This window comes from Ascaphus truei, chromosome 9 (assembly GCF_040206685.1).
Source record: "Ascaphus truei isolate aAscTru1 chromosome 9, aAscTru1.hap1, whole genome shotgun sequence".
Lineage (NCBI taxonomy): Eukaryota > Metazoa > Chordata > Amphibia > Anura > Ascaphidae > Ascaphus > Ascaphus truei.
Window position 1 is genome coordinate 26,714,121 of NC_134491.1, and position 24,032 is coordinate 26,738,152.

The 24,032-nt window shown below is 50.3% G+C and overlaps 2 protein-coding genes across 2 annotated transcripts in view; both read left to right on the plus strand.

Annotated features, from left to right (window-relative positions):
- Positions 1-651: 651 nt before the first annotated feature.
- Positions 652-13,429, plus strand: LOC142502696 (uncharacterized). Its single transcript, XM_075614017.1, has 6 exons — positions 652-1,001; positions 2,418-2,566; positions 4,330-4,421; positions 4,633-4,720; positions 8,548-8,687; positions 13,238-13,429. Exons 1-6 carry the CDS (start codon positions 760-762, stop codon positions 13,319-13,321), a joined length of 795 nt encoding a protein of 264 aa, XP_075470132.1. The 5' UTR covers positions 652-759; the 3' UTR covers positions 13,322-13,429.
- A 6,156-nt stretch (positions 13,430-19,585) lies between these two features.
- ITPR3 (inositol 1,4,5-trisphosphate receptor type 3) overlaps positions 19,586-24,032 on the plus strand; it is an 84,273-nt gene continuing 79,826 nt past the window's right edge. Inside the window, exons 1-2 of the mRNA XM_075615390.1 lie at positions 19,586-19,598; positions 21,886-22,012. Coding sequence (XP_075471505.1) covers positions 19,586-19,598; positions 21,886-22,012 — 140 coding nt within the window. The remainder of the gene's footprint in view (positions 19,599-21,885; positions 22,013-24,032) is intronic.

Sequence of the window (24,032 nt, forward strand, 5' to 3'; positions counted from 1 at the left end):
GCAGCGTCGCGGCGTTATTGACATGACGTCCTGTTGTCATGGAAACGCATCACTACATGACGTCGGGACGCTGAAAGAGGCTGCTGCAAAAAGGTAAGTGCAACATTCTTTACTTTTTGCCACGCGCACTCCGACCCCGGCGCCATCTTTAAATGTCTGAGTCAATCTCGAGGGACGTTTAAAGATGGCGCGTCGGAGCAGCGGGCGCGGGACTCGGAGCAGCGGCAGCAGCAAGGAAACATTGACGAGGGTGCTCGGCCACGCCATCGCGGGTCGCTGCTCCGTGAATGTCCCCGCGTGGGCAAGCGTCCTCATCAATGTCCTTTGCTGCTGCTGCCGCCGCCGCTCCGAGTCCCGCACCCGCTGCTCCATCTTTAAATGTCCTTCGATATTGACAAGGCTGCGCAGGACCTGAACATTTAAAGATGGCGCCGGGATCAGAGCTCGTGCGGTAAAAAGTAAAGAGTGTGGCACGTACCTTTTTGCAGCAGCCTCTTTCAGCGTTCCGACGTCATGTGGCGACGCGTTTCCATAACAACGGGATGTCATGAGCAGTGCATTGTATACTGACCATATACCTGCATACAGCATCATATGGAATATTCAGGGGGTTCCAAACTGTTGAAGTTTGTGTCCGTTTAAATCTGAAGTTTATCAACTGACGAGACAGACAGACAGAGACAGGTGGAGAAAGAGAGAGAGACACAGAGCTACTGACAACACACAGACAGTGAAACAGACGCATCCCTCTTCCTGGAGATGCTACATTTAATTGAGATTTTGGGGCATACGGGTCAGCAGGGGAGCAAGAACCCCCCAAAATATGACCCTGTCCCCTCAGAGAGAGGGGACGGTCACCCCCAACGATTGACCCTGCGCTCCAGCACCCAAGGCAATAAGGGCAGAGGGGGAAACTTCCCCGTTGCGCAGGAGAGCTCTCCGAGAGAGGAGACGCCCCAAAGCCTGTCCTCGCCCCTCACCAGCCAGGGAGAGAATACAGGGTAAGGAGTTACTGGAGCGACGCTCTGCAGAGCCCAGGCAGGGGAGTGGTAAATGGAGCGACACTGTGTAGGTCTCCGGCATGGGATGGGTTAATGAAGCAGTGCTTGGTATAACCTAGCTGGGAAGGGGTTAATGAGACAAAGCCTTGCAGAGCCCTGGCAGGGAATGAGATAAGGGAGTGATGTTCTGCCGGTCCCAGGCAGGGAAGGGGATAAGGGAGCGATGTTCTGCAGGTACTGGCATGGAACGAGATAAGGGAGCAATTTTTTGCAGTGCCCTGGCAATGAATGAGATAAGGGAGTGATGTTCTGCAGGTCCCAGGCAGGGAATGAGATAAGGGAGTGATGTTCTGCAGATACTTGCATGGAAGGAGATAAGGGAGCGATGTTCTGCAGATACTGGCATGGAAGGGGATAAGGGAGCGATGTTCTGCAGATACTGGCATGGAACGAGATAAGGGAGCGATGTTCTGCAGGTCCCTGGCAGGGAAAGAGATAAGGGAGCGATGTTCCTGGCAGTGAAGGAGATAAGGGAGTGATGTTCTGCAGACACTGGCATGGAACGAGATAAGGGAGCGATGTTCTGCAGGTTCGTGGCAGGGAACGAGATAAGGGAGCGATGTTCCTGGCAGTGAAGGAGATAAGGGAGTGATGTTCTGCAGATACTGGCATGGAAGGAGATAAGGGAGCGATGTTCTGCAGGTCCCTGGCAGGGAAAGAGATAAGGGAGCGATGTTCCTGGCAGTGAAGGAGATAAGGGAGTGATGTTCTGCAGATACTGGCATGGAAGGAGATAAGAGAGCGATGTTCTGCAAGTCCCTGGCAGGGAACGAGATAAGGGAGCGATGTTCTGCAGGTCTCTGGCAGGGAAGGAGATAAAGGAGCGATGTTCTGCAGGTCCCCGGCAGAGAACGAGATAAGGGAGCGATGTTCTGCAGGTCCCCGGCAGAGAACGAGATAAGGGAGCGATGTTCTGTAGGTCCCAGGCAGGGAAGGAGATAAGGGAGCGATGTTCTGCAGGTCCGAGGCAGGGAAGGAGATAAGGGAGCAATGGTCTGCAAGTCCCTGGCAGGGAACGAGATAAGGGAGCGATGTTCTGCAGGTCTCTGGCAGGGAAGGAGATAAAGGAGCGATGTTCTGCAGATACTGGCATAGGAGATAAGGGACAGATGTTCTGCAGATAATGGAATGGAAGGAGATAAGGTAGCGATGTTCTGCAGGTCCCCGGCAGAGAACGAGATAAGGGAGCGATGTTCTGCAGGTCCCCGGCAGAGAACGAGATAAGGGAGCGATGTTCTGCGGGTCCCTGGCAGGAAAGGGAATGACATTCTGCAGATCTCTGGCAATGGATGGGTTAATGGAGTTACTCTCTGCAGGTCTCTGGCAGGGGAGGGGTTACACTCTTTATTTTGTCAGGGGAGCAGATGGGTCAGAAGAGGGGACGCCTGCCTCTGCGCTGGATGGAGAGGAGACCCCAGGAGAAGGGGGTGCAATCTCAGAGATCAGCACTGCACTGAGGTCCCTCCATATATCTGAGGAACAGGAGAAAGAGAGGCTGCTGGAAGGTAACCCAACTCCTGAGTGCCTTATTGCAATAACCCAACTCCCGAATGCCTTATTACCCCCGTAACCTCTTAGGCCTCGTCCATGGTTGCTGCTTGCTAGCGGAGGCGCGCTCCCGCTCAGCACTGAGCCCCTAAAGCCGCAATTAGAGCGGCTTTAGTAGGGGCTCGCCTACGCTTCCGCAAGCGCGCGGAAGCGTAGGTCTTACCAGAATTTTAAATTTGGCGCTCGCCGGAGCGCAGGGCCAGTCACGTGAGCGGTTCGCCCAATGAGGGTGAACCAGCTCCGTGACGTCACTGGCCCACCCCCGGCCCGCCCCCTGACGGCGCGCTGTCTAAGGCCAGGGAAAACACCCGCTTTCCCTGAGCCTCAGCGCGCCTCAGCACGCCAGCAGGTAACATGGCCGAGGCCTTATTAAAGTAACCTAGGTGGTGAGTGCCTTATTGCCCTGTACCATCTTATTGCATTAACCCAGGCCCTGTGTGCCTTATTGCCCCTGCAACCTCTTATTGCAGTACCCCAGCCCCTGAGTGCCTTATTGCCCCTGTAACCTCATTGCAGTACCCCAGCCCCTGAGTGCCTTATTGCCCCTGTAACCTCTTATTGCAGTACCCCAGCCCCTGAGTGCCTTATTGCCCCTGTAACCTCTTATTGCAGTACCCCAGCCCCTGAGTGCCTTATTGCCCCTGTAACCTCATATTGCAGTACCCCAGCCCCCGAGTACCTGACAGAGCCCTGAAGGAAGCTCCCCCTCCCTCCCCACTATTTGCATATAAATAAATAAACACACAGCGAAGGTCTGGAGATGCAACTTACATTTACATAAATAATAAACGCTGGTAAGTGCCAACCCTGCCAGCGCGCTCCCTCCCCGGGTAAAGGCCGATGGTACCCAAACCATGGCCCACAAGATCCACCAAGCCGTGCGCCCCACCGGCCCAGCCGTTTAGTGAGACTAGGCATGAGGGAATCACGCACAAATGAGCCGTACCCACTCGCCACCTCCAGCAACCACAGGGCTTTTCTGCACCATAGAGCCCCCGCTGGCAAGGTTAACGTGCACTTACCCCCCCAACAGCCGCCGTGACGAAGGCACCACATGCCCACATGGAGTGCCCACCTCAGCCATGCGAGACATCAAAGTCTTTGCTTCAATTTCTGCCTTTATTATTCATTTGTTTATTTTTATTATATTTTTGGAAAAGGGGACATCAAAGTACAACACAACAATATAACACTATAACCACACAACCATCATGGTATCGCACAAAACAAAGGGGCGGGAGCTTCTTGGCTGGGAGCGGACTGCTTTCCCGCTCCTGCACTCCCTTGAATCTGCTTAGCCCCCCCCCGCATCATAGCTTGACGTGGTGAGGAAGGGGGTAGGGAAAGCAGAGTGCGGTCTGGCCGCGTCAAAGGTGTGAAGGGGGGTGGGGTGGGGGGGTAGAAGGGAGCATTGCCCCTGTGGCCAGGTGCCCCGTCGCTGAGGGGCTCCAGGCTGCTTTATTGCCCCTGTACATCTTATTGTAGTAACCCAGGTTCTGAGTGCCTTATTGCCCCTGCAACCTCTTATTGCAGTAACCCAGGTTCTGAGTGCCTTATTGCCCCTGCAACCTCTTATTGCAGTAACCCAGGTTCTGAGTGCCTTATTGCCCCTGCAACCTCTTATTGTAGTAACCCAGGTTCTGAGTGCCTTATTGCCCCTGTAACCTCTTATTGCAGTAACCCAGTTTCTGAGTGCCTTATTGCCCCTTCTCTATTGCAGGTTCCTCCCAGTTCGGAGTAGAAAGAAAGTCATTGTCTTCTTGGAATAAACTCTTCAACATGTGCAATGAGCGAAGGATACAAGGCTCTGGGGTGTGTGTATATAATTGTATATAGAGGGAGGGCCACAGAGAGGAAGAGAAGTCTGACACTCACCGCTCTCTCTTCCTTCTCGTCTCTCTAACCCTTTTCCATGTTTCCTCTCGTTCTCTCCCCTTATTCTCTCTTTCTCCTTCCCGTTCTCTCTTTCTCCTTCCCGTTCTCTCTTCCTCCTCCCTCCTCCCCTTCTCTTTCTCTCCCTCAGGTCTCCGATACTATATCGCTCGCAGTGCAAAGTTCAGCTGTCTTGGACTCCAAAGACTTCACTGTCATCCCCTACTCAGACACTGTGGGTGAGTAATGACCTACAGAGCGTCGCTCTATTCAACCTGAATAGAGCGCCCCCCAAGTTCCTGCCCTGCCAGAGCCCTGCAGAGCATCACTCCCTGAAGTTGATGAGATGCAATAACTAGATTTCAGCCCCAGGTGGCAATGTCACCCTATTAATGCCAAAGAATCTCAGTGGCGGTGCAGGTCTTTGGCAGGGAAGAGGTTAATGGGAAACAGTTGTCATGTTAAAAGTGTTGAAACCCCTACTATTTTATAAGGATGCTTTGTGCAAATAGGTGTTATATGTATGGTTATAAGGGTTAGGATTTATAGGGAGCGGTTATATGGGGCAATAGGAGGAGTTATAGGGAACTGTTATATGGGGCAATAGGAGGAGTTATAGGGAGCAGTTATATGGGGCAATAGGAGGAGTTATAGGGAGCGGTTATATGGGGCAATAGGAGGAGTTATAGGGAGCAGTTATATGGAGCAATAGGAGGAACTCTTTTTATTGAAAAAAATTTCCAACATTACATTTCATAGAAAACCATTTCAAACAAAAACTGCTCATTATGTAACATTATGTACAAACTTATATTATATCAATATTAACTCAGCATTTGTTCCACCTTTCTCCTCAACAGCAACTTCACATTCCATTTATACACATTTTAATTGAAACTAAATAAAAGCCTTAACTATAACATTAATAGCTGCTACCTTTAAAGGATTAATTAATGAACAAACATTTTAAGCGCCCCCCCCCAAAAAAAACCAAAATAAAAACCACACGGTATTACTTTTTCTTTTTCCCCACATTATCCCCCAATGACCCAAACCTCTTGACGGTCACTGAAGGTGGGATCATGTCCGAGTCTGTCTCTCTGGAAACATCCATAGTATGTTCCTCTTCGGATAAGGAAAGTTCCTCTACATCGTCGGAGTCCTCAGATCTTGACCCCCAATCCTTTCTGAGAGCAGAAAAACGGTTTTTCATAGCTACCTGAGGAACTTTACCAGCGGGACAAGTTTTTTTTACCATGCTCTTCTTCCTTTTCTTTTTTCCCTGTGCCCAAATCTGCTCACTTTCTTTTTCTTTATTATTATTTTCCCTCACTTGGGTTTCCATCAAAGTAGGATCATCTGATTCCCCAGATTGTTCCCCTGCTGGGAGTAGATTTGAGGAGGTTCCTTCTAAGGGGTCTTCTGACATTTCCTGGGCCTTGTTTACACTTACAATAATTGCTTTTTCTGTAAGAGTATCTGGGCAAACTGCATCCACAGGTGGTCCAGGACAAGCTCCGTCCCCAGGAGGATCTAAGCAAGCACCATCCCTAGGCTGAACCAGACCAACCCCATCTGCAGGTGGATCCAGACATATTCTGTCTGCAACTTTCAGGGCCCGGTCGTAAAGTGCTTCATTGTCTTCGAAGTCCACTTCCTGCTCCCATACTTTTGAAATATTATGCCAGGCTTCTGCGCAATTTGTGTATGAATGTCTAAATTTATCGCATAAATTACATCTGATGTTTGTACAACTTGCCCTCTCATGGCCCAAGGACTGGCACAAGTTGCATTTTAGAACATCACAAGACATGCTTAAATGTCTGGCTGAACCACATCTATGGCACAAGGTTGGCTGCCCATAGTAAAAACAATTTCCTTTTTTTCTTCCTATGAAGAAGGAGTTGGGCAAATGCTTTGTAACATTGGCATGTCGCCAAAGTCTGACTTGCACCTTCCAACCTCCAACCCAAATTTCTTCTGAGTCCATAATTCTTGTAGGTGGAGCCAATACTTCGCATTGTCTACCAAGCCATATCAGAATATCTGATATTGGGACTGATTCGTGTCTGAAGAGAATTGTTACCGACTTTGTTTCCGGTTTGGACACAGGAATAGCTGCAAAGGACTTCCATAATTCTGAATTTTTAAGACTCTCATATTTTGTCCAGAAGTAGTCCAGAGCCTGAGGTCTCTTAAAGCTGACATCGTATTCGCATGAACCTGGAACATGGATAAGTGCGTAAATGTCATCTGCACTGAAGCCCAAAGATTCTTTCAATAGATGTTTTCATACAAAAATCCTGTCAGGCTTCATCTCCTCTGCGCCCTTATATCTCAACTTTACCACGTTCCTTCTTTTTAAAGGTTGTGCATTTCTGGTCACAGCGCTCACAAAGGATCTCCCACTCCAGGCTGAAGGGGGTGCTGTGTGAACTGGGGTTACCTTGATGCCATTACTTTGCTTTACCCCATCTTCTGATTGGGCCACTCTATCAGGAACTGTTTGGATAGGAGCAGAACTTTCAGTCTCTACAACCTTAACTTCACTCCCAGGCACTACAGGGTTAATGCAGTCTCCATTGCTGCTAATTACCACCTGCTGTTCTCCTCTCTCAGAGTTCTGAATCCCAGGACCAGCTAATAAGCAGGGGGGTGGTTCTGTAAGTCCATGTGAGCATGGGATCTCTGGCTCACTGCTCTCAGGTACAAACTCCATTTCCAGCTGATCTCCTCTCAGCGTTTCTAGGTTCTTGCTTTGCTGCTCTCCAGATTTCTTTGTAATTTCTTTAACTTCTCCCAGCGTGGGAGTCTGAGATAACCCCACATCACAGGTGTCTGCTGCTTTCTTTGCATGCAATGGTCTTTTAATCAGATCTTCTGCTGCTTCTGCTATTAACCCCTGGGATGCTGGAAGCTCTGGAACAGATCCTTGCTCACAGTCTGATACACCCTGAGGTGAGTCCCCTTCCCTGAAGTCTTTGGACCCTATTACAGGGCTGTTACCTTCTCCTGTGGAAACCTTTAGCTTCCGGTCCTTTGCATTCTTTTTTTTTGCAACTTTACCCTTTGGGGTTTTCTTGGCAGTTGGTGGAATTAAACTGTCAGGATCTGAATCAGAATTTTCCTGGGATAAATTCTCTGTTTTATCTTTAGACTTTGCAGACTTGTTCTGGGATCTAGTTTCTCTCCCACTTCTTGTAGGCGTCACCAAACTTATCTTTTCTTGTGAGCATTTAATGGGGTTTTGGCTTCCGTTTCCACAATATGAATCTGCGCCTTGTTCTGCACTTTGCTCTGCACCCTGCTCAGCATTTTGCTCTGCGCCCCGCTCTGCGCCCTTCTCAGCACCCTGTTCAGCACTGTGGGTTAGCATTTCAATAGTTTTTAAAAGGGAACATTTCTGTCTGACTGGAACCCCTGTTATTTTAGCAATCTCAACCTCCAACCGGGTTAATTCAACATGCAGATGATTTATTTGCTTCTTGCGCGTGTCTCTCACGACCACGACATCTCTTTAATTTAATATTTTCTATTTCCAATTCTTCTACCTTCCTGTTATACTTCTTCAATAAAGCTCGTTTCTCTTTTTTCCTAAGCAGATTCTGTTCTGCTCTTTTCTTTCTCTCCAAACTCTCCTGTACCTTGCAATCAGCCTCACCAAGGCCTACACCACTGCTGCAGCCTGCAGCCTCTCCTACTTCCATCTCCAACTCACAGCCACCAACCCCTGGGTCTAAGGCCATCCTGGCTCCCCTGCAGGAGCTCACCTGCAGCCCATCCTGGAGGAGTTATAGGGAGGGGGTATATGGGGCAATAGGAGGAGTTATAGGGAGCAGTTATATGGGGCAATAGGTGGAGTTATAGGGAACGGTTATATGGGGCAATAGGAGGAGTTATAGGGAGTGTTATACGGGGCAGTCGGAGGAGATATAGGGATTGTTATATAAGGCAATAGGACGAGTTATAGGGACCTGTTATATGCGGTAATAGGAGTTACAAGGAGCGGTTATACAGGGAAGTGGATGGAGTTAGGGTGAGTTACCCTAATGGTATTTGTTCCCAGGACTCCTGGAGCAGAAGGCGAGGAGCGCACTAAAAATGCCCCGCAGTGCCCGGCTGTGGAGGGTGGGACACAATAATCAGAGAGAGCCCCTAGGGAAGAGCGAGCAGACGCTAGAAGAAACGAGTATTACAGACAGAGAGGTGAGATAGTCTATAATGTGGACGCCCTTTCACCTCGAGTGTCCTTATTGAGGATATATGCTTATGAGATCTGGTGCCTCTGAAGGTTGATTTCTTAAAGAGGCACTCCTGGCGACACTTTATTTCTATTTATTTTTAAATTGGGTTTGAAGCAGGGGGTCTCCGGAGCTGAACAGCTTGGATTTCAGCTCCAGGGACCCCTGCTTCCAGAGATACTTACCTTGGATTGGCGGCTGGGGGGGGGGGGGGGGCGAGAGGGGAGGGGGGCGGGCGGTAGCAGCCCAGACGGGGCTATCAATATGGTGACTTTAAATGTCCCGCGTCCTACTAGGAAGCCGTGATGTCATCCCTTGCGGCTTCCTATTGGCCCACGTGACATTTAAATTGCACACAGATACCAGCACCCCCTTCCGAAGTAAATATCTCGGGAAGCAGGGGGTCTCCGGGTCCAAAATGTTTTTGTTATAAGAGGGGATGCTTTTATTAGACTTTTTTTTTATTAGAGGGTTATTTTTATTGGGGTGTCTTTAGTAGAGGGGAAGTTTAAGTGGGTTTCCTTATAGGGGGTATTGTTATAAAGGGAGAACGTTCTTTTCAGAGGGGTGTTATAAATGCAGTGTTCTTAGTTATGGGGTATTGTTATAAGAGGGGTGTTCTTATAAATCGAAGGCTCTTATAAAGAAGTGTATTCTCATAATGGGAACGGTTCTTTCAAATGTATTCTTAAATTAATGTTCTTAAAAAAGGGTTTGTTATTATAATGGGAAGTGTTCTTATAAAGAGTTGTTTTACTGTAAACGCTCTACTTTTGGCTCTCAGACTTATAACTATAGCCAAGGCTGGGGCCTGAGTCCCTCTTAATAACTTACTTAGCCACATGTGGCCTACGGTCAGACAGCAGGAATAGCACAGACACAGTATGAACAATATAACTAGTTTACTTGCACCTTACTGACGCTAGAACCTTGTGATCTTTAGATGAGGATCACTACACACAGTGTACAATCCCTAAATAATGCTGTGCTGGTGTGAGTCAGTGTCAGGGGTGTAGTAGCCACCCAATCCTGGGTATGTTGGCTTGTGATGGTGCCGGCACACCGTGGGAGTTCGTTGTGTACTGACCCTGTTGCAGGTCTGTTCTTCGAAAAGGGAGCTTCAGTACCACTGTTCTTTTATAGCCGTTGAGGGTCCCCTCCAGCAGCGCTTCATCTCTCGCTCCATGTCTGGATCTGCAGCTCTCTCTCCAGCTGCCACATCCACTCCCTGCAGACCTCAACCGGACTTGATAGCACTCAGTTCTGCGCAGATCTTATCTAACATAGCAGCCCCCCTTCCTAAAGGCTCCTCTCCCTCAGAGTCCCTCCTCTTCCACAGGCGTTATTATTGGCTGCTCTCATGTCCATCATAGTTACATGTCCAGACCAGATTGGAGAGAAACCTGCCAGGGGGCAGTGTTAGGGTGACCAGATGTCCCGGTTTAGCCGGGACAGTCCCGTTTTTTTAATGGCTGTCCCGGCTGCCCCGCATTCTTTAAAATGTCACGTTTTTGTGTGGCTGTTCCGGTTTTGGCCATCAGAGCAGGGGGGGCAGCAGAGAGCAAAGAATGCAGGCAGAGAGGAGAGCAGGAACAGAGCGGAGGCCGGTCTGACTGCAGCTGCAGAGGGTGGGGGCGGGGTTAGTGTCAGCGGAGCCTCAGCAGTGAGAGTCGGTAGTGAGGTGCCTGCTGTCAGTCAAGATGAGAGGGAGAGAGGGAGAGGGACTCAGACATGACTATTGGCCCTGTGCAGAAATCACTGCAGACAGGACTATTGGCCCTGTGCAGAAATCTTTGCAGACAGGATTATTGGCCCTGTGCAGAAATCCCAGCACACAGGACTTTAGACCCTGTGCAGAAAACCCTGCAGACATAGGGTGACCAGACAGTCGCAACCCCCCCCCCCCCCCCCGCGGCTGTGCCTCAGAGCGTGTGTGTGTGTTGGTTAGTCTTTGTGTATGGTGTGTGCAGGTCAGTGGCTGTGTGTCTGTGCATCAGTGGCTGTGTCTGTGCTGGTCTGTCTGTGTCTGTGTCTGTCTTTGCAGGTCAGTGGCTGTGAGTCTGTGCAGGTCAGAGAGAGAATGGGGGGTAGAGAGAATGGACGAGGGAGGGGGAGAGAGAATAGAGGAGGGGATTGAGAGAGAAAATGGAGGAGCAGAGGGAGAAAGAAAATGGGGGGAGGGAAGGGAGAGAATGGGGGGATGGGGAGAGAATGGGGGGATGGAAGGGAGAGATTGGGTGGGAAGGGGTAGGAAAAGGAGAGAATGGGGGGTGGGAAGGGAGAATGGGGGACGGAAGGGCGAGAGAGAATGGGGGACGGAAGGGCGAGAGAGAATGGGGGACGGAAGGGAGAGAGAGAATGGGGGGGGGGAGGGAATGGAGAGACTGGGGGGGTGAGAGAAAATGGGGGGGGGGGGAGGTAGAGAGGGAATGGGAAGAGGTAGAATGAATAAGGCTGGTTCTATAGTGCGGGCGCGTGCGGCAGTTTTAGTTGGCTGAGGATAGCCAGCCATTCTATAATAGGGCCGCGCACACGGCAGGGAGCTTGGAGCGGACCGACGAGGGAGAAGATGAGGAAATGAATGATTTTGCGCCGCTACCGGCGCTGTAATGTGTGTGTGTGTGTGTGTGTGTGTGTGTGTGTGTGTGTGTGTGTGTGTGTGTGTGTGTGTGTGTGTGTGTGTGTGTGTGTCAAAGTTAAATAAATAAAAAATATTTTTATTACTTTTTTTTTATTTTAAAAATATTATTTAATACATATTTCACAATCTCTACACACACATACACACACACACATACACACACATACACACACAGTACCTTCACTCACAGCATACACGGAAAGCATGCGGCACGTGCACGCGCGTTCGCACATACACGCGCGCACACAGTATAGAACGGCCCTTATACAGCATCAATGGTGACACTGTTAGATAAATATCATTATAATATTATTTTTTTAGTAATTTCATCTGTTGTATTAATAATTGTTTTTATGTGTCCCGGTTTTTCATTTTCAAAACCTGGTCACCCTAGGCAGTGTGAGAGCGCATCCCAGATGGGGTTACATTACAATGGGAAGTGTTCTTTTAAAGGGGTTGTTCCTATAACAGCAGTGGCGTAGCATGGGTGGGCCCCCAGGTAACATTTTTTTCAGGGTCCCATTATGAGTGAACATATTCTGTAGACTGATGAGTTTCCATTGCTCCCCCCCCCCCCCCCCCCCCCTAGCGTGTTGGCGGCCCTGCAAGCCTCCCCCCCCCTCTTTTACACCTCCTCACATATTTCTCTCCCCCCTCTTAAACCCCCTCCCTCACTCCCCCCTTTTTCTTTTCACACTCTCCCCCCGTCTACTATCACGCAGTAAGCCCCCCTCCACACTCAATCCAGATCCCTCAATCCTCCCATCCTCATTCATTTCCCCCTCCGACCTGACCACACACACAATTCACCCCCTTACAATACACAAATTAGAATAACTACCTCCCCCTGATGTCACAGAGAGCAGGAGCGTGCAGAGCTGTGCAGCTCTCTGCCTCAGTTCTGCCCCCAGCCTCTGCTGCCTGCTCTCTCTGCAACCCCCCAGCTCGCAATCCAGCTTTGATGTTGTGCTGTGAGCACTGACTGAAGCTAAGGCCCCGCTCCCAGAGTTAGCGCGCCCGCACTACAGACAGGCGGGGCGCTGACGTACACAGACCGCGATATGCGGTCTGTAGGGAGCGGGAGGTGGGCGGGAGTGGGAGGTTTGAGCGGGGGGGGGGCGTGGCTTGAGCGGAGGGACCCGCTACTCTCCCCCCCTCCCTCCACGGCTCGGGTAAGTAAAGCAACACACACACACACACAGACAGAGGCAGGCACTCACGCACTCAGGCACACACACACACAGACAGAGGCAGGCACTCACGCACTCAGGCACACACACACACAGACAGAGGCAGGCACTCACGCACTCAGGCACACACATACACACACACACACAGACAGGCACGCACGCACTCAGACACACACATACACTCCTCCCCGCTCCCCGAAGCCTCTCCTCCTCCCGAAGCCTCCCCTCCCCATTGGCTCACAGCCACACCACGTGACGCGTCAACGCTAGGGATCACCATTCTCTTGTATCCCGTAGCGGCTGACGCGCCACAGCGTGTAGTAAGCTGTGCCGCCAGGGGGGACCGGGACCGGCTCCGCAGGATTCCCCTGCTGGTGGGGAACTTGCGTGTGGCTGCCCGCGCCACCGAGCGCAGCGGGACCGAGGCCTAAGTCACCGCAGGCAAGCGGCTGTGCCCGGAGGAGGAAGGGGGCCCTGACTTCAGTGGTCGGTCGGCTAAACTGCTGGACCAAATGTCCCGGCTCTCCGCCCCTGTCAGCGGGCCCCCGAAGAGCGCAGGCCCCCAGGCTTTGCTCGGGCTATAGCTACGCCCCTGATGGGAAGTGTTATTTTAAAGGGGTTGTTCCTATGATGGGGTGTTCTTATAAAGGAGTATTCTTATATAGACTATCCCTCTTTTCCCAGGTGCTGTTTCTTGAAGATACAACTGAGATTCAGCCTTTTACTGAGGACCCGGAGGTATCGGCCCCCAGTACATTCAAGTGCTGAGGGGCACCTGACACCCCCACAGGGGTATCCTCCACCATAATCCCTCCCCCTTCCCAACTGTCCACTCTGCTCTTGTTATATAGTAAAAATCTATGTTTATTGGCCTGATCTCCTTGTAACCTCTTATTGAAGTAACCCAGATCCTGAGTACCTTATTGCCCCTGTGACCTCTTCCTGTACACCCCACCCCACTGTCTCCTCCCTGTGCCCCTTCTCTCTCTGTGTCCCATCCTGGCACTCCCCCTCCCCCCTCTGTGTTCCCTTCCAGTGCCCCCTTCTCTGTGTCCGCTAGTGGTGCCCCCCTCTGTCTGTGTTCTGTCCCTGTGCCCCCCTCTCTTTCTCTGCGTTCCCTCTGTGTGCCCCCACCCTGTGCCTCCAGAGCCCATACCTCCCCCACCCACCCAGGTCTCACTTATCCAGCAGGTATAGAGAGGTTCGGGGTGGGGAGAGATGCAGAGACACACACACACATTATGGAAACACATATGTTGCGCAAGTACGCAGGAGACGATAGGTTGTGTTAGCAACTTGGGTTTGCTGAAGTAGAATGCGTAGGGAAGATGGTAAGAGGCCAAAAGAATGTTATATCCTCCAATTATCGGTGAGTGTACAGCAGCACACAGGACAGGAGGCAGAACGCAGGAGAGGCGAGTGTACAGCAGGACAGGAGAACATACGGCAGTACTCAGGACAGGAGAGCGTATGGCTGAACGCAGGACAGGGGAGTGTACAGCATTACAGGAGAGTGTACAGCAGCACGCAGGACAGGAGAGTGTACAGCAGCACGCAGGACATGATAGTGTACAGCAGCACGCAGGACATGATAGTGTACAGCAGCACGCAGGACATGATAGTGTACAGCAGCACGCAGGGCAGGAGAGTGTACAGCAGCACGCAGGACATGATAGTGTACAGCAGCACGCAGGACATGATAGTGTACAGCAGCACGCAGTACAGGAGAGTGTACAGCAGCACGCAGGACATGATAGTGTACAGCAGCACGCAGGACATGATAGTGTACAGCAGCTCGCAGGACAGGAGAGTGTACAGCAGCTCGCAGGACATGATAGTGTACAGCAGCACGCAGGACATGATAGTGTACAGCAGCACGCAGGACAGGAGAGTTTACAGCAGCACGCAGGGCAGGAGAGTTTACAGCAGCACGCAGGGCAGGAGAGTGTACAGCAGCACGCAGTACAGGAGAGTTTACAGCAGCACGCAGGACATGATAGTGTACAGCAGCACGCAGGACATGATAGTGTACAGCAGCACGCAGGACAGGAGAGTGTACAGCAGCACGCAGGACAGGAGAGTGTACAGCAGCACGCAGGACATGATAGTGTACAGCAGCACGCAGGGCAGGAGAGTGTACAGCAGCACGCAGGACATGATAGTGTACAGCAGCACGCAGGACATGATAGTGTACAGCAGCACGCAGGACAGGAGAGTGTACAGCAGCACGCAGGGCAGGAGAGTACAGCAGCACGCAGGACAGGAGAGTTTACAGCAGCACGCAGGACATGATAGTGTACAGCAGCACGCAGGGCAGGAGAGTGTACAGCAGCACGCAGGACATGATAGTGTACAGCAGCACGCAGGACATGATAGTGTACAGCAGCACGCAGGACAGGAGAGTGTACAGCAGCACGCAGGACAGGAGAGTGTACAGCAGCACGCAGGACAGGAGAGTGTACAGCAGCACGCAGGACAGGAGAGTGTACAGCAGCACGCAGGACAGGAGAGTTTACAGCAGCACGCAGGACATGATAGTGTACAGCAGCTCGCAGGACATGATAGTGTACAGCAGCACGCAGGGCAGGAGAGTGTACAGCAGCACGCAGGACAGGAGAGTGTACAGCAGCACGCAGGACAGGAGAGTTTACAGCAGCACGCAGGACAGGAGAGTGTACAGCAGCACGCAGGACAGGAGAGTGTACAGCAGCACGCAGGACATGATAGTGTACAGCAGCACGCAGGGCAGGAGAGTGTACAGCAGCACGCAGGACAGGAGAGTGTACAGCAGCACGCAGGACAGGAGAGTGTACAGCAGCACGCAGGACAGGAGAGTGTACAGCAGCACGCAGGACAGGAGAGTTTACAGCAGCACGCAGGGCAGGAGAGTACAGCAGCTCGCAGGACATGATAGTGTACAGCAGCACGCAGGACAGGAAAGCGTACAGCAGCACGCAGGACAGGAGAGTTTACAGCAGCACGCAGGACAGGAGAGTGTACAGCAGCACGCAGGACATGATAGTGTACAGCAGCACGCAGGACAGGAGAGTGTACAGCAGCACGCAGGGCAGGAGAGTGTACAGCAGCACGCAGGACATGATAGTGTACAGCAGCACGCAGGACAGGAGAGTTTACAGCAGCACGCAGGGCAGGAGAGTTTACAGCAGCACGCAGGGCAGGAGAGTTTACAGCAGCACGCAGGACATGATAGTGTACAGCAGCACGCAGGACATCATAGTGTACAGCAGCACGCAGGACAGGAGAGCGTACAGCAGCACGCAGGGCAGGAGAGCGTATGGCTGCACGTAGGACAGGAGAGCGTATGGCAGCAAACAGGACAGGAGAGCGTATGGCTGCACGCAGGACAGGAAAGTGTATGGCTGCACGTAGGACAGGAAAGTGTATGGCTGCACGCAGGACAGGAGAGCGTATGGCTGCACGCAGGACAGGAGAGTGTATGGCAGCACACAGGACAGGAGAGTGTATGGCAGCACACAGGACAGGAGAGTGTATGGCAGCACACAGGACAGGAGAGGGAATGGCTGCACACAGGACAGGAGAGCGTATGGCTGCACGCAGGAAAGGAGAAGGGCGGCAGCAAGCAGGGCAGGACAGCGTATGGCTGCACACAGGACAGGAAAGCGTACAGCAGCACGCAGGACAGGAGAGGGAATGGCTGCACGCAGGAGAGGAGCGCGTACTGCAGCACGCAGGACAGGAAAGCGTATGGCTGCACGCAGGACAGGAAAGCGTACAGCAGCACGCAGTATACTCAAAAGAGGGGTAGTGGTACACTCAAAGATAATAATCACTGGAAAAATAAGCGGTACAAAATTTCACGTCAGGCCCCTCCTCCCCCCAAAGTAGGAAAACAGCATGTATATGTAGCCAGGTCCCCTCTGGCTCCTCAGACATTCGGTTCTCTCTCTCTTACCTGCGACAGCGTGAGGGCAGTTGCAGGGGTGATCGCGTCACCGGGGGCTCCCGGCGACATCAGCTACAGGGCGCCGCCATCTTGTGTGCGGTCGCGCATGCGCGGAAGCTCGCGCACGCGCAGTATAGCTCCAGATGCAATACGGCAGCCATTACAGGGAGTGAGAAGAGGCGCTCCATAGTCAGGGACATCCCCCAGTTCGCACATGCGCAGTTAGCAGCGGCGGAGGCCATTACACAGCGCGCACGCGGCCCCAATGTTAAAGAGAGCCACCAAGGACTACAATTCCCAGCAGCCTCTGGGGACTGCACTTTCACCCTGGTCACAGGCAGCCAGACAGCCAATAAGGCTGACAGATTCTCATGCTGCAAAGTTGCAACAATGTTGTGAGCAGACAGGGATTGTCAGTTAGGAGCTGGGACACAGAGAGGAGAGGGTGTGTTTGTGCAGGGAGGAAAGTAGCCTCATGCACTAGGCCAGAAGTCTCCCCTTAGCCCCCAGCTAGGCCCTACTCACCTCAGCTTGTGGTTACTACAGGGACTCCCCTTAGACTAGGGACAGGGTCCTGTAGAACCTAGACAAGGGAGGGTCCAGCCAGGAAACGTAACTATCCTGGCAATTGCTGTGAAGGTGAATTGCTGTGAAGGTGAATTGCGTGAAGGTATAACATCCTCTGTGTTAGCAAGGATAAGAGACATTATAAAGGTGGATCACTCCATGCGGGAGCCACCCACCATTGAGGCGAGGCATCTTGGATCATCTCCTGGAGCAAGGGATTCCAAGTAAAGGTCACCTGCGCACCCGGTAGCAGGAGCACTGGGCAGGTATTATCCAAGTCACCAAGTGCACCACCTATACACTTCATCTTAGTGGGCAGTGCTGTCCCACACGTGGGTGGGGTTGTGTGACTCTTGGGACTTTGGGTACAAGGACTTTGGGAATACGAGGTGGGGTTAAGGCCCTGCGAGGTGTGTGGATAGTTGTGTTTAGTAGTGTTACAGGGTGATACTGAAGTTATGTACTGTTGATGTCATATTGTTGAGGCATGTGTATTGTGGTTTATCTGCCCATATAGTAAACCTGTGTTATATATACCTTGGTGTATGTGGTTCATATATGTGGGTCCTGTGTAGGGGGCATTCCACACTCCTAGAATCCTGCACAGGTGGAGGCGCTGTAATTAGAAGATCGTTCCAGAGGATTCACCCCAGGCTCTCACTAGCGGAGGCTCAGACCTCCTGTGGGCCTGACAGGTATACTGCACCACACCTGGTAACATATAGGTTCCCCCTCACATACACTCTATGCGATTGGGTGGGGGAATACCCGTTACATATATATAGTGCAGACTGTATTTCCTCTTGACAAAGGTTTGTATTTCGAAACGTTGAGGATTTCCCAGGTGTGCCGGCCTTTCTGTATTTTTATATTACACTGCACAATTTATACTGTTACATTGTGATTCCTGTCCTTTTCTGACCAGGTATAATGCTAAACTATACATACAGTACTGAGTGCAGACTGGGTGTTTTTATACGGAGTTTCTGCCTGACTGTTTGCCTGCAGCAGCACCGCAGGACAGGGGGGAAAACTCCTGGAGGAAACTGGTGAGAACCCGTGGCCGCAGCACAGCCCTTCCTCTGTCATAGTAAGGGGATGTAACACTAAAATAGGGCACAGCAAATGCAGGCCTGCGGCCGTGGGCGGGCCAAGGAAGGGCTTTGCACAGCACCGGCAGAGGTCACTATCTGACAAAGAAAAGAGCCCTGCAGCATAGAGCAGTGGGAGAGCAGAGGGAGGGCGCACAGTGCCGGCGGAGGACACTAATCGACAAACCTTGTCACAAGTGTCCTCGACGTACGGCAAGCGTGGGAAAGCCCTTAAAGAGGCATTCTTGGCGACACTTTTTTTGTGTGTGGTTTTTTTTAAGCATTATTAATAGGTTTGAAGCAGGGGGTCTCCGGAGCTGAAACATGTTGATTTCAGCTCCGGGTACCCCCTGCTTCCCGAGATACGTACCTCCAAAAGGTGCTGCCGGTAGGGGCTGGAATCGCAATACGGTGGTTTAAAAGTCCAGCGTGCAGTGGGCCAATAGGAAGCTGCAACGTCATCCATTGCGACTGCCTTTTGGCACGTGACGCGGGAGCTTTAAACTGCGCAGAGATACCGGCGGGTCTACGGAGTTTAGTATCTCGCAAAGCAGGGGGTCTCCGGAGCTGAAGCTAACGTAGCTCAGCTCCTGAGACCCGCTGCTTCAAACCTGGGGACGGAGGCATAGAGGAGAGGCATCTGGAAGAGGGGCACTGGAGGTAGGCGCATGGGCACGTTGGAAACACCACAATGCTGTTTGAGTGACACCCTGGGGCAGGCATAGAAGGTAGTGTTCGGTCCACGGAAGCATAAAGCTGCGGTTATGGTGATCATGACGGCGCGCGCGGCGCGTTCACATAGATGTCACGGCCACGCCCCCCCCTCCCCCGACACGCCTCCCCGTCTCCTCTGCATGCAGGGCACACATCTGCTGCAGGCTGCGGGGAAGCTGAGTGAACGCTTGCGCCCTCTCCAGCGTTCACGATAGCCGCAGCCTACACTGTTAGGCTAGACTGATACACAGTCAAATAAATTCCACGTACAGACCAGGTTTAGAGCGAGCAGCACAAATTATGCAGAGCGGAGGTCTGGTTGAGTACAGGAATTCTGATTCCGTAGCTAGCAAAGGATGCTGGGAAATGCTGATATTTGAAGGCAAAGCTCGGCTGGTAATTAAAGTAGCAGTTCCCTCTGGGCCCCCGCCCCTTTTTTGTTTTAACGTGTTCAGTGGCGCATTTCCTATTAGGCCCGGGCCAAGGGCGGCAAAATTTACACAGCGGCCGCGCTGCCTGATGAGAAGTTCCTTACCTGCTGCCGCCTCCGCCTTCCTGCTGCCTCCGCCTTCTTTCTGCAGCGCCAAATGACGCTACATCACACGCACACGGCGCCTTGCTGCCATGGCAACTCTACGTAACATGACGTCGCGTTGCTATGGCAACAAGACGCTGTGTGCCGTTGAATTGGTGACGTTGCAGCGTCATTTGATGCTGTGATTTCGAAGAGTACGGATGGCGGCACCAGGTAATTGCCTAGCGGTGTCTGATCTGAAAATCCGCAGCTGCATGTATTGGAAGCAGGGGGTCCCTGGAGATGGGTTTATTTCAGCTCCGGGGAAACCCCTGCTTCCCGAGATACTTAGCAGGGAAGCTGCCGCCGGTACATCTTGGAGGTTTAAATCCCATGCCTCCCACTGGCCAATAGGAAAGCCGCGATGGGTGACAGTTTTTTCTTCCTCGGTAAGGAGCCAATGGGATCTCCAGACCTGAAATTAACTCAGTTCAGTTCCAGAGACCCCTGCTTCCTATGCATGTAACAAAAAGGGGAAAGGTAAAAAATAGAAGTCATTATTGATCACCAGGGTGATCAAAAGACCAGCACAGGGAGTAGAAGAAAAAGGTGTTTATTCAGTCCATCATGCAGACATATCCCGATGTTTCGGTCCCAGGTGGACCTTCTTCAGGATGAAACACTTTTTTCTTCTACTCCCTGTGCTGGTATTTTGATCACCTTGATGATCATTAATGATATATATATATATATATATATATATGTATATATATATATATATATACATATATACATACATATATATACACAGTATATATATATATATATATATATATATATACTGTATATATACTGTATATATATGTATGATACTTCACCAAAATCAAATGACCAGGGAAGGAGGCACAGCACTACAGGAAGATGGGGAAAAAAGGGTATTTAATCCATAGGTATCCAACATTTCTGAGCCATGTCAGGGCCCCTTCATCAGAGAGCTGCACGGTCGGCGCTTGGCGTACAGACCTAGTCTCTGTGTCAATTGCCCGCCAAATTCAACGTGGCGCAGAATGTTGCTATATATATATCAACAACAAAATGTACTTCACACAGCAGAGTTGTTTAATTATAAAAGTTAAAAAAAAGTATTATTTTCACAATAAGGCTGTTATAAATAATATTGTGCTAATCATTGATATTTTCTAACACTAGTTCTAAATAAAAGAATACAAATGGTTCTGTTTTCATTTAAACTGCATCAATCAGACAGGCGTTTAACATGACGCAATGCGTCCGAATTCTCTGGAAACCACACCATGTGTCATACGTCTGAAGTCACATAACGACCTCTGCACTCAGCACTCACATTTTCTGAAGGTGGTATTACTTTTTAACACTTGCATTTGTCAGTACATAGGCCCTTTAATCTTGACAAACGCTCAGGTGAGAACCAAAACATTTAGCAGGGACTACATTATCTTCCGTACTGTGATAAGACCTGTGAGTGCCTAATTCCTTCCCTTGCACATCCCTCCATCTCCTGTGCATTGAGACGAGTTCCAGATGTCAGTGGAGTGATATATATATATATATATATATATATATATAAATATATATATATATATATATATATACACACAGATTTATATATATATGCAAATGTAAAAAAAAAATATATATATATATATATATATATACACACAGATACATGTATGTATCTACACACAAACTAACACCCACACACCCGCACACAAGTACCCCATGGATATGCACATAGAAAGGGCACGGCTGTCTGCAGGGACAGAATGAGTTAACGAGTGCTGTGCGCTTAGAGTGCAGGGGTGTGTCTGCATTACATGAGTACTGTATTTGCATTGACGAAAACTTCCTGGTTATGTACAGGTAAAAAAAGAGAGAGGAGGTGGAACAGTCTGATAAGGGACAGAGCGACAGAGACACCATCAGAGGGGGAAAGAGGTGGAGTGAGACTGAGAGACTGAGAAACTGAGACTGCTACAAAGTGATAGAGTAGTAGAGTAATAAAGAAGAGACGGAGGAACAGAGAATCAGAGACATATATATATGTATATATATATATAAAAACAAAAATAGGCATAACAAGACAGACATAACAAGACCGTCAGAGAGAAAGAAGTCGATAAAACGAGACAGTTAGACAGAGACAAAAAGAGACAGATCTAAGGAGACCGGATCAGAGACAGAAAGAGACTTATTGCAAGATAGTCAGAGACAGATCTAACGAGACAGTCCGAGACAGAAAGTGACATATCACGAGACAGTCAGAAACAGAAAGAGGCAGATCTAACGAGACAGTCCGAGACAGAAAGAAACATCACAAAATAGTCAGAGACAGATCTAACGAGACAGTCCGAGACAGAAAGTGACATATCACGAGGCAGTCAGAAACAGAAAGAGGCAGATCTAACGAGACAGGAGACAGAGCGGGTCAGAGTGATGCCCGCTCCCCCCTGCACAGACCCCTCAACGTGATCCGCCCGCACAGGACCCTTGCAAGTAAAGACCCCAGAGAAGCTGGATACAATGAACGAGATGTCGAGCTTTCTGCACATTGGAGACATCGTATCTCTGTATGCGGAGGGGACAGTGTGCGGCTTCATCAGCACCCTGGGGTGAGTGTCACCACCGGAATAGTAGCGGTGTCAGTACAGGAATTGCAGAGGGTGCTATGCATATGTTTTGTGGGGTCAGTAGGGGAATAGCAAGGCGTGGTGACATCTGTGTGTGTGGGGGGTTCATTAGAGGAAGAGCAGAGAGGTGCAGTGTGGGGGGTCAGTAGACGAATAGTAGTGGGCTGTAGTATGTGTGTATGTGTATGGTTATGTGTGTGTGTGTGTGTGTGTGTATATATATATATATATATAAAGAGATCAGCCGATACGGTGTGTGCGGGTCAGTACAGGCATAGCAGAGGGTGCTGTGCATACGTTTGTGCGGTCAGTAGACGAATAGCAGAGGTGTTCAGTCTGTGTCTGGGGTCATTAGAAGAATACTACAGTGGTGCAGAGCGTGTGTGGGCTCAGTAGAGGAATAGCAGAGACTAGTGTATGGGGTCAGTAGAGTAATAGCAGCTCCTGTGTGTGAGGGCGTCAGTACAGGAACAGAGAATGCTGGGGGGAGGGGTAGGAATAGCAATACGGCGTAGTGTGTAGGTATGGGATCAGTAGAGGAATAGTAGAGGGCTGTAGTGTGTGTGTGTGTGTGTGTGTGTGTGTGTGTGTGTGTGTGTGTGTGTTTGTGTATGGCGTCAGTAAAATAATAGCAGCTGCTGTGGGTGAGGGGGTCAGTACAGGAATAGCAGAGATGCTGTGTTTAAGGGGGACACAGTAAGGAATAGTGAATGGTACTATGTATGTTTAGGTGGGTCAGTAGAGGAGGCTTCATGTGTGGGATTAGTAGAGAAATAGCTAGCTGGCATGCGTGCATGGGGGGTGGGGGTGGGGGGTTAGGTGTAAGACGTTCTCCCTGCAGTGCGGGCGCACACTGAGTAAACACTGAATAATCCGGTAATGTTTGGTTAGCGCACTGCACAGTAAGCGCAGAGGGTGCGGTGCTGGGAGCCATGGGAGAGAGAGGGGATGGCGTATTTGTGTGAATATATATATATATTATACATACACATGCAAAACAAAAAGCGAGAGCGCACGTGCTGTAGTGTAATTCAATATACCTATATATATATATATTTCCATTTGCTCTCTCTGTGTATATATATATATATATATATATATATATATATATATATATATATTATGTACACCTATATACCTACAGGTGGCCACTGGGGAGGCCTTCATCCCACAGGGGATTGACAAGGGCTTATGATGACTGATATATACTCCTCCCCACGTGCTTCCCATGCTCCTGCAGGTCAATTGTCTTTCCCTCCCTCCCCCCCTGGAGATACAGGTCAGTCCTGTTTAACTGGACCAACCTACTGCAGGTGTATATACAGCGCTGTATAATGATGCTGAGTACTTCTATACACTGATAATGACCATGCTGTGCTGTATAATGATGAAGGGTATCTATACCTTGTTAATGAACACGCCGTACTGTATAATTATTCTAAGGATCTGCACTACTACACTGTTAATGAACATGTCACACTGTATAACGATGCTGAGAATCTCTATTCATTGATAATGAGCATGCTGTGCTGTATAATGATACAGAGTATCTATGCCGATAATGATCACGCTACACTGTATACTGATGCTGTGTATCTCTATATACTGTACTGATAATAAACACGCTGCTCTCTATAATGATAGGGTGTATCTCTCTAGAATTAAGCCCCACACAGAAGGGTAACAACATTCCTGTCTCCTGCAGAGAAAGATAGGGGGTCGGGAGAGATGTCCTTTTTTGTCACTGCCAGAGGGAACCAGGGATGAGCTTAGGTGAAGTCACTTACAATGTCCCATACTGTAGCTGTGTCCCTATGTCACCCTACCAGGGATTGGCAGACGCCATGTCCCTTACCGTACCTCCCCTGCTGTTTGTGTCACGGTGACACCCCTAGCCCGTGGCAATACTGAATTCTTAGCAGCCTAGACAGGTGGCTCCGATAAGATCACTGCCATATCGATCGGGTTAGCCAGCGGGCGTGATCGGAGGCGGGGGGAGACT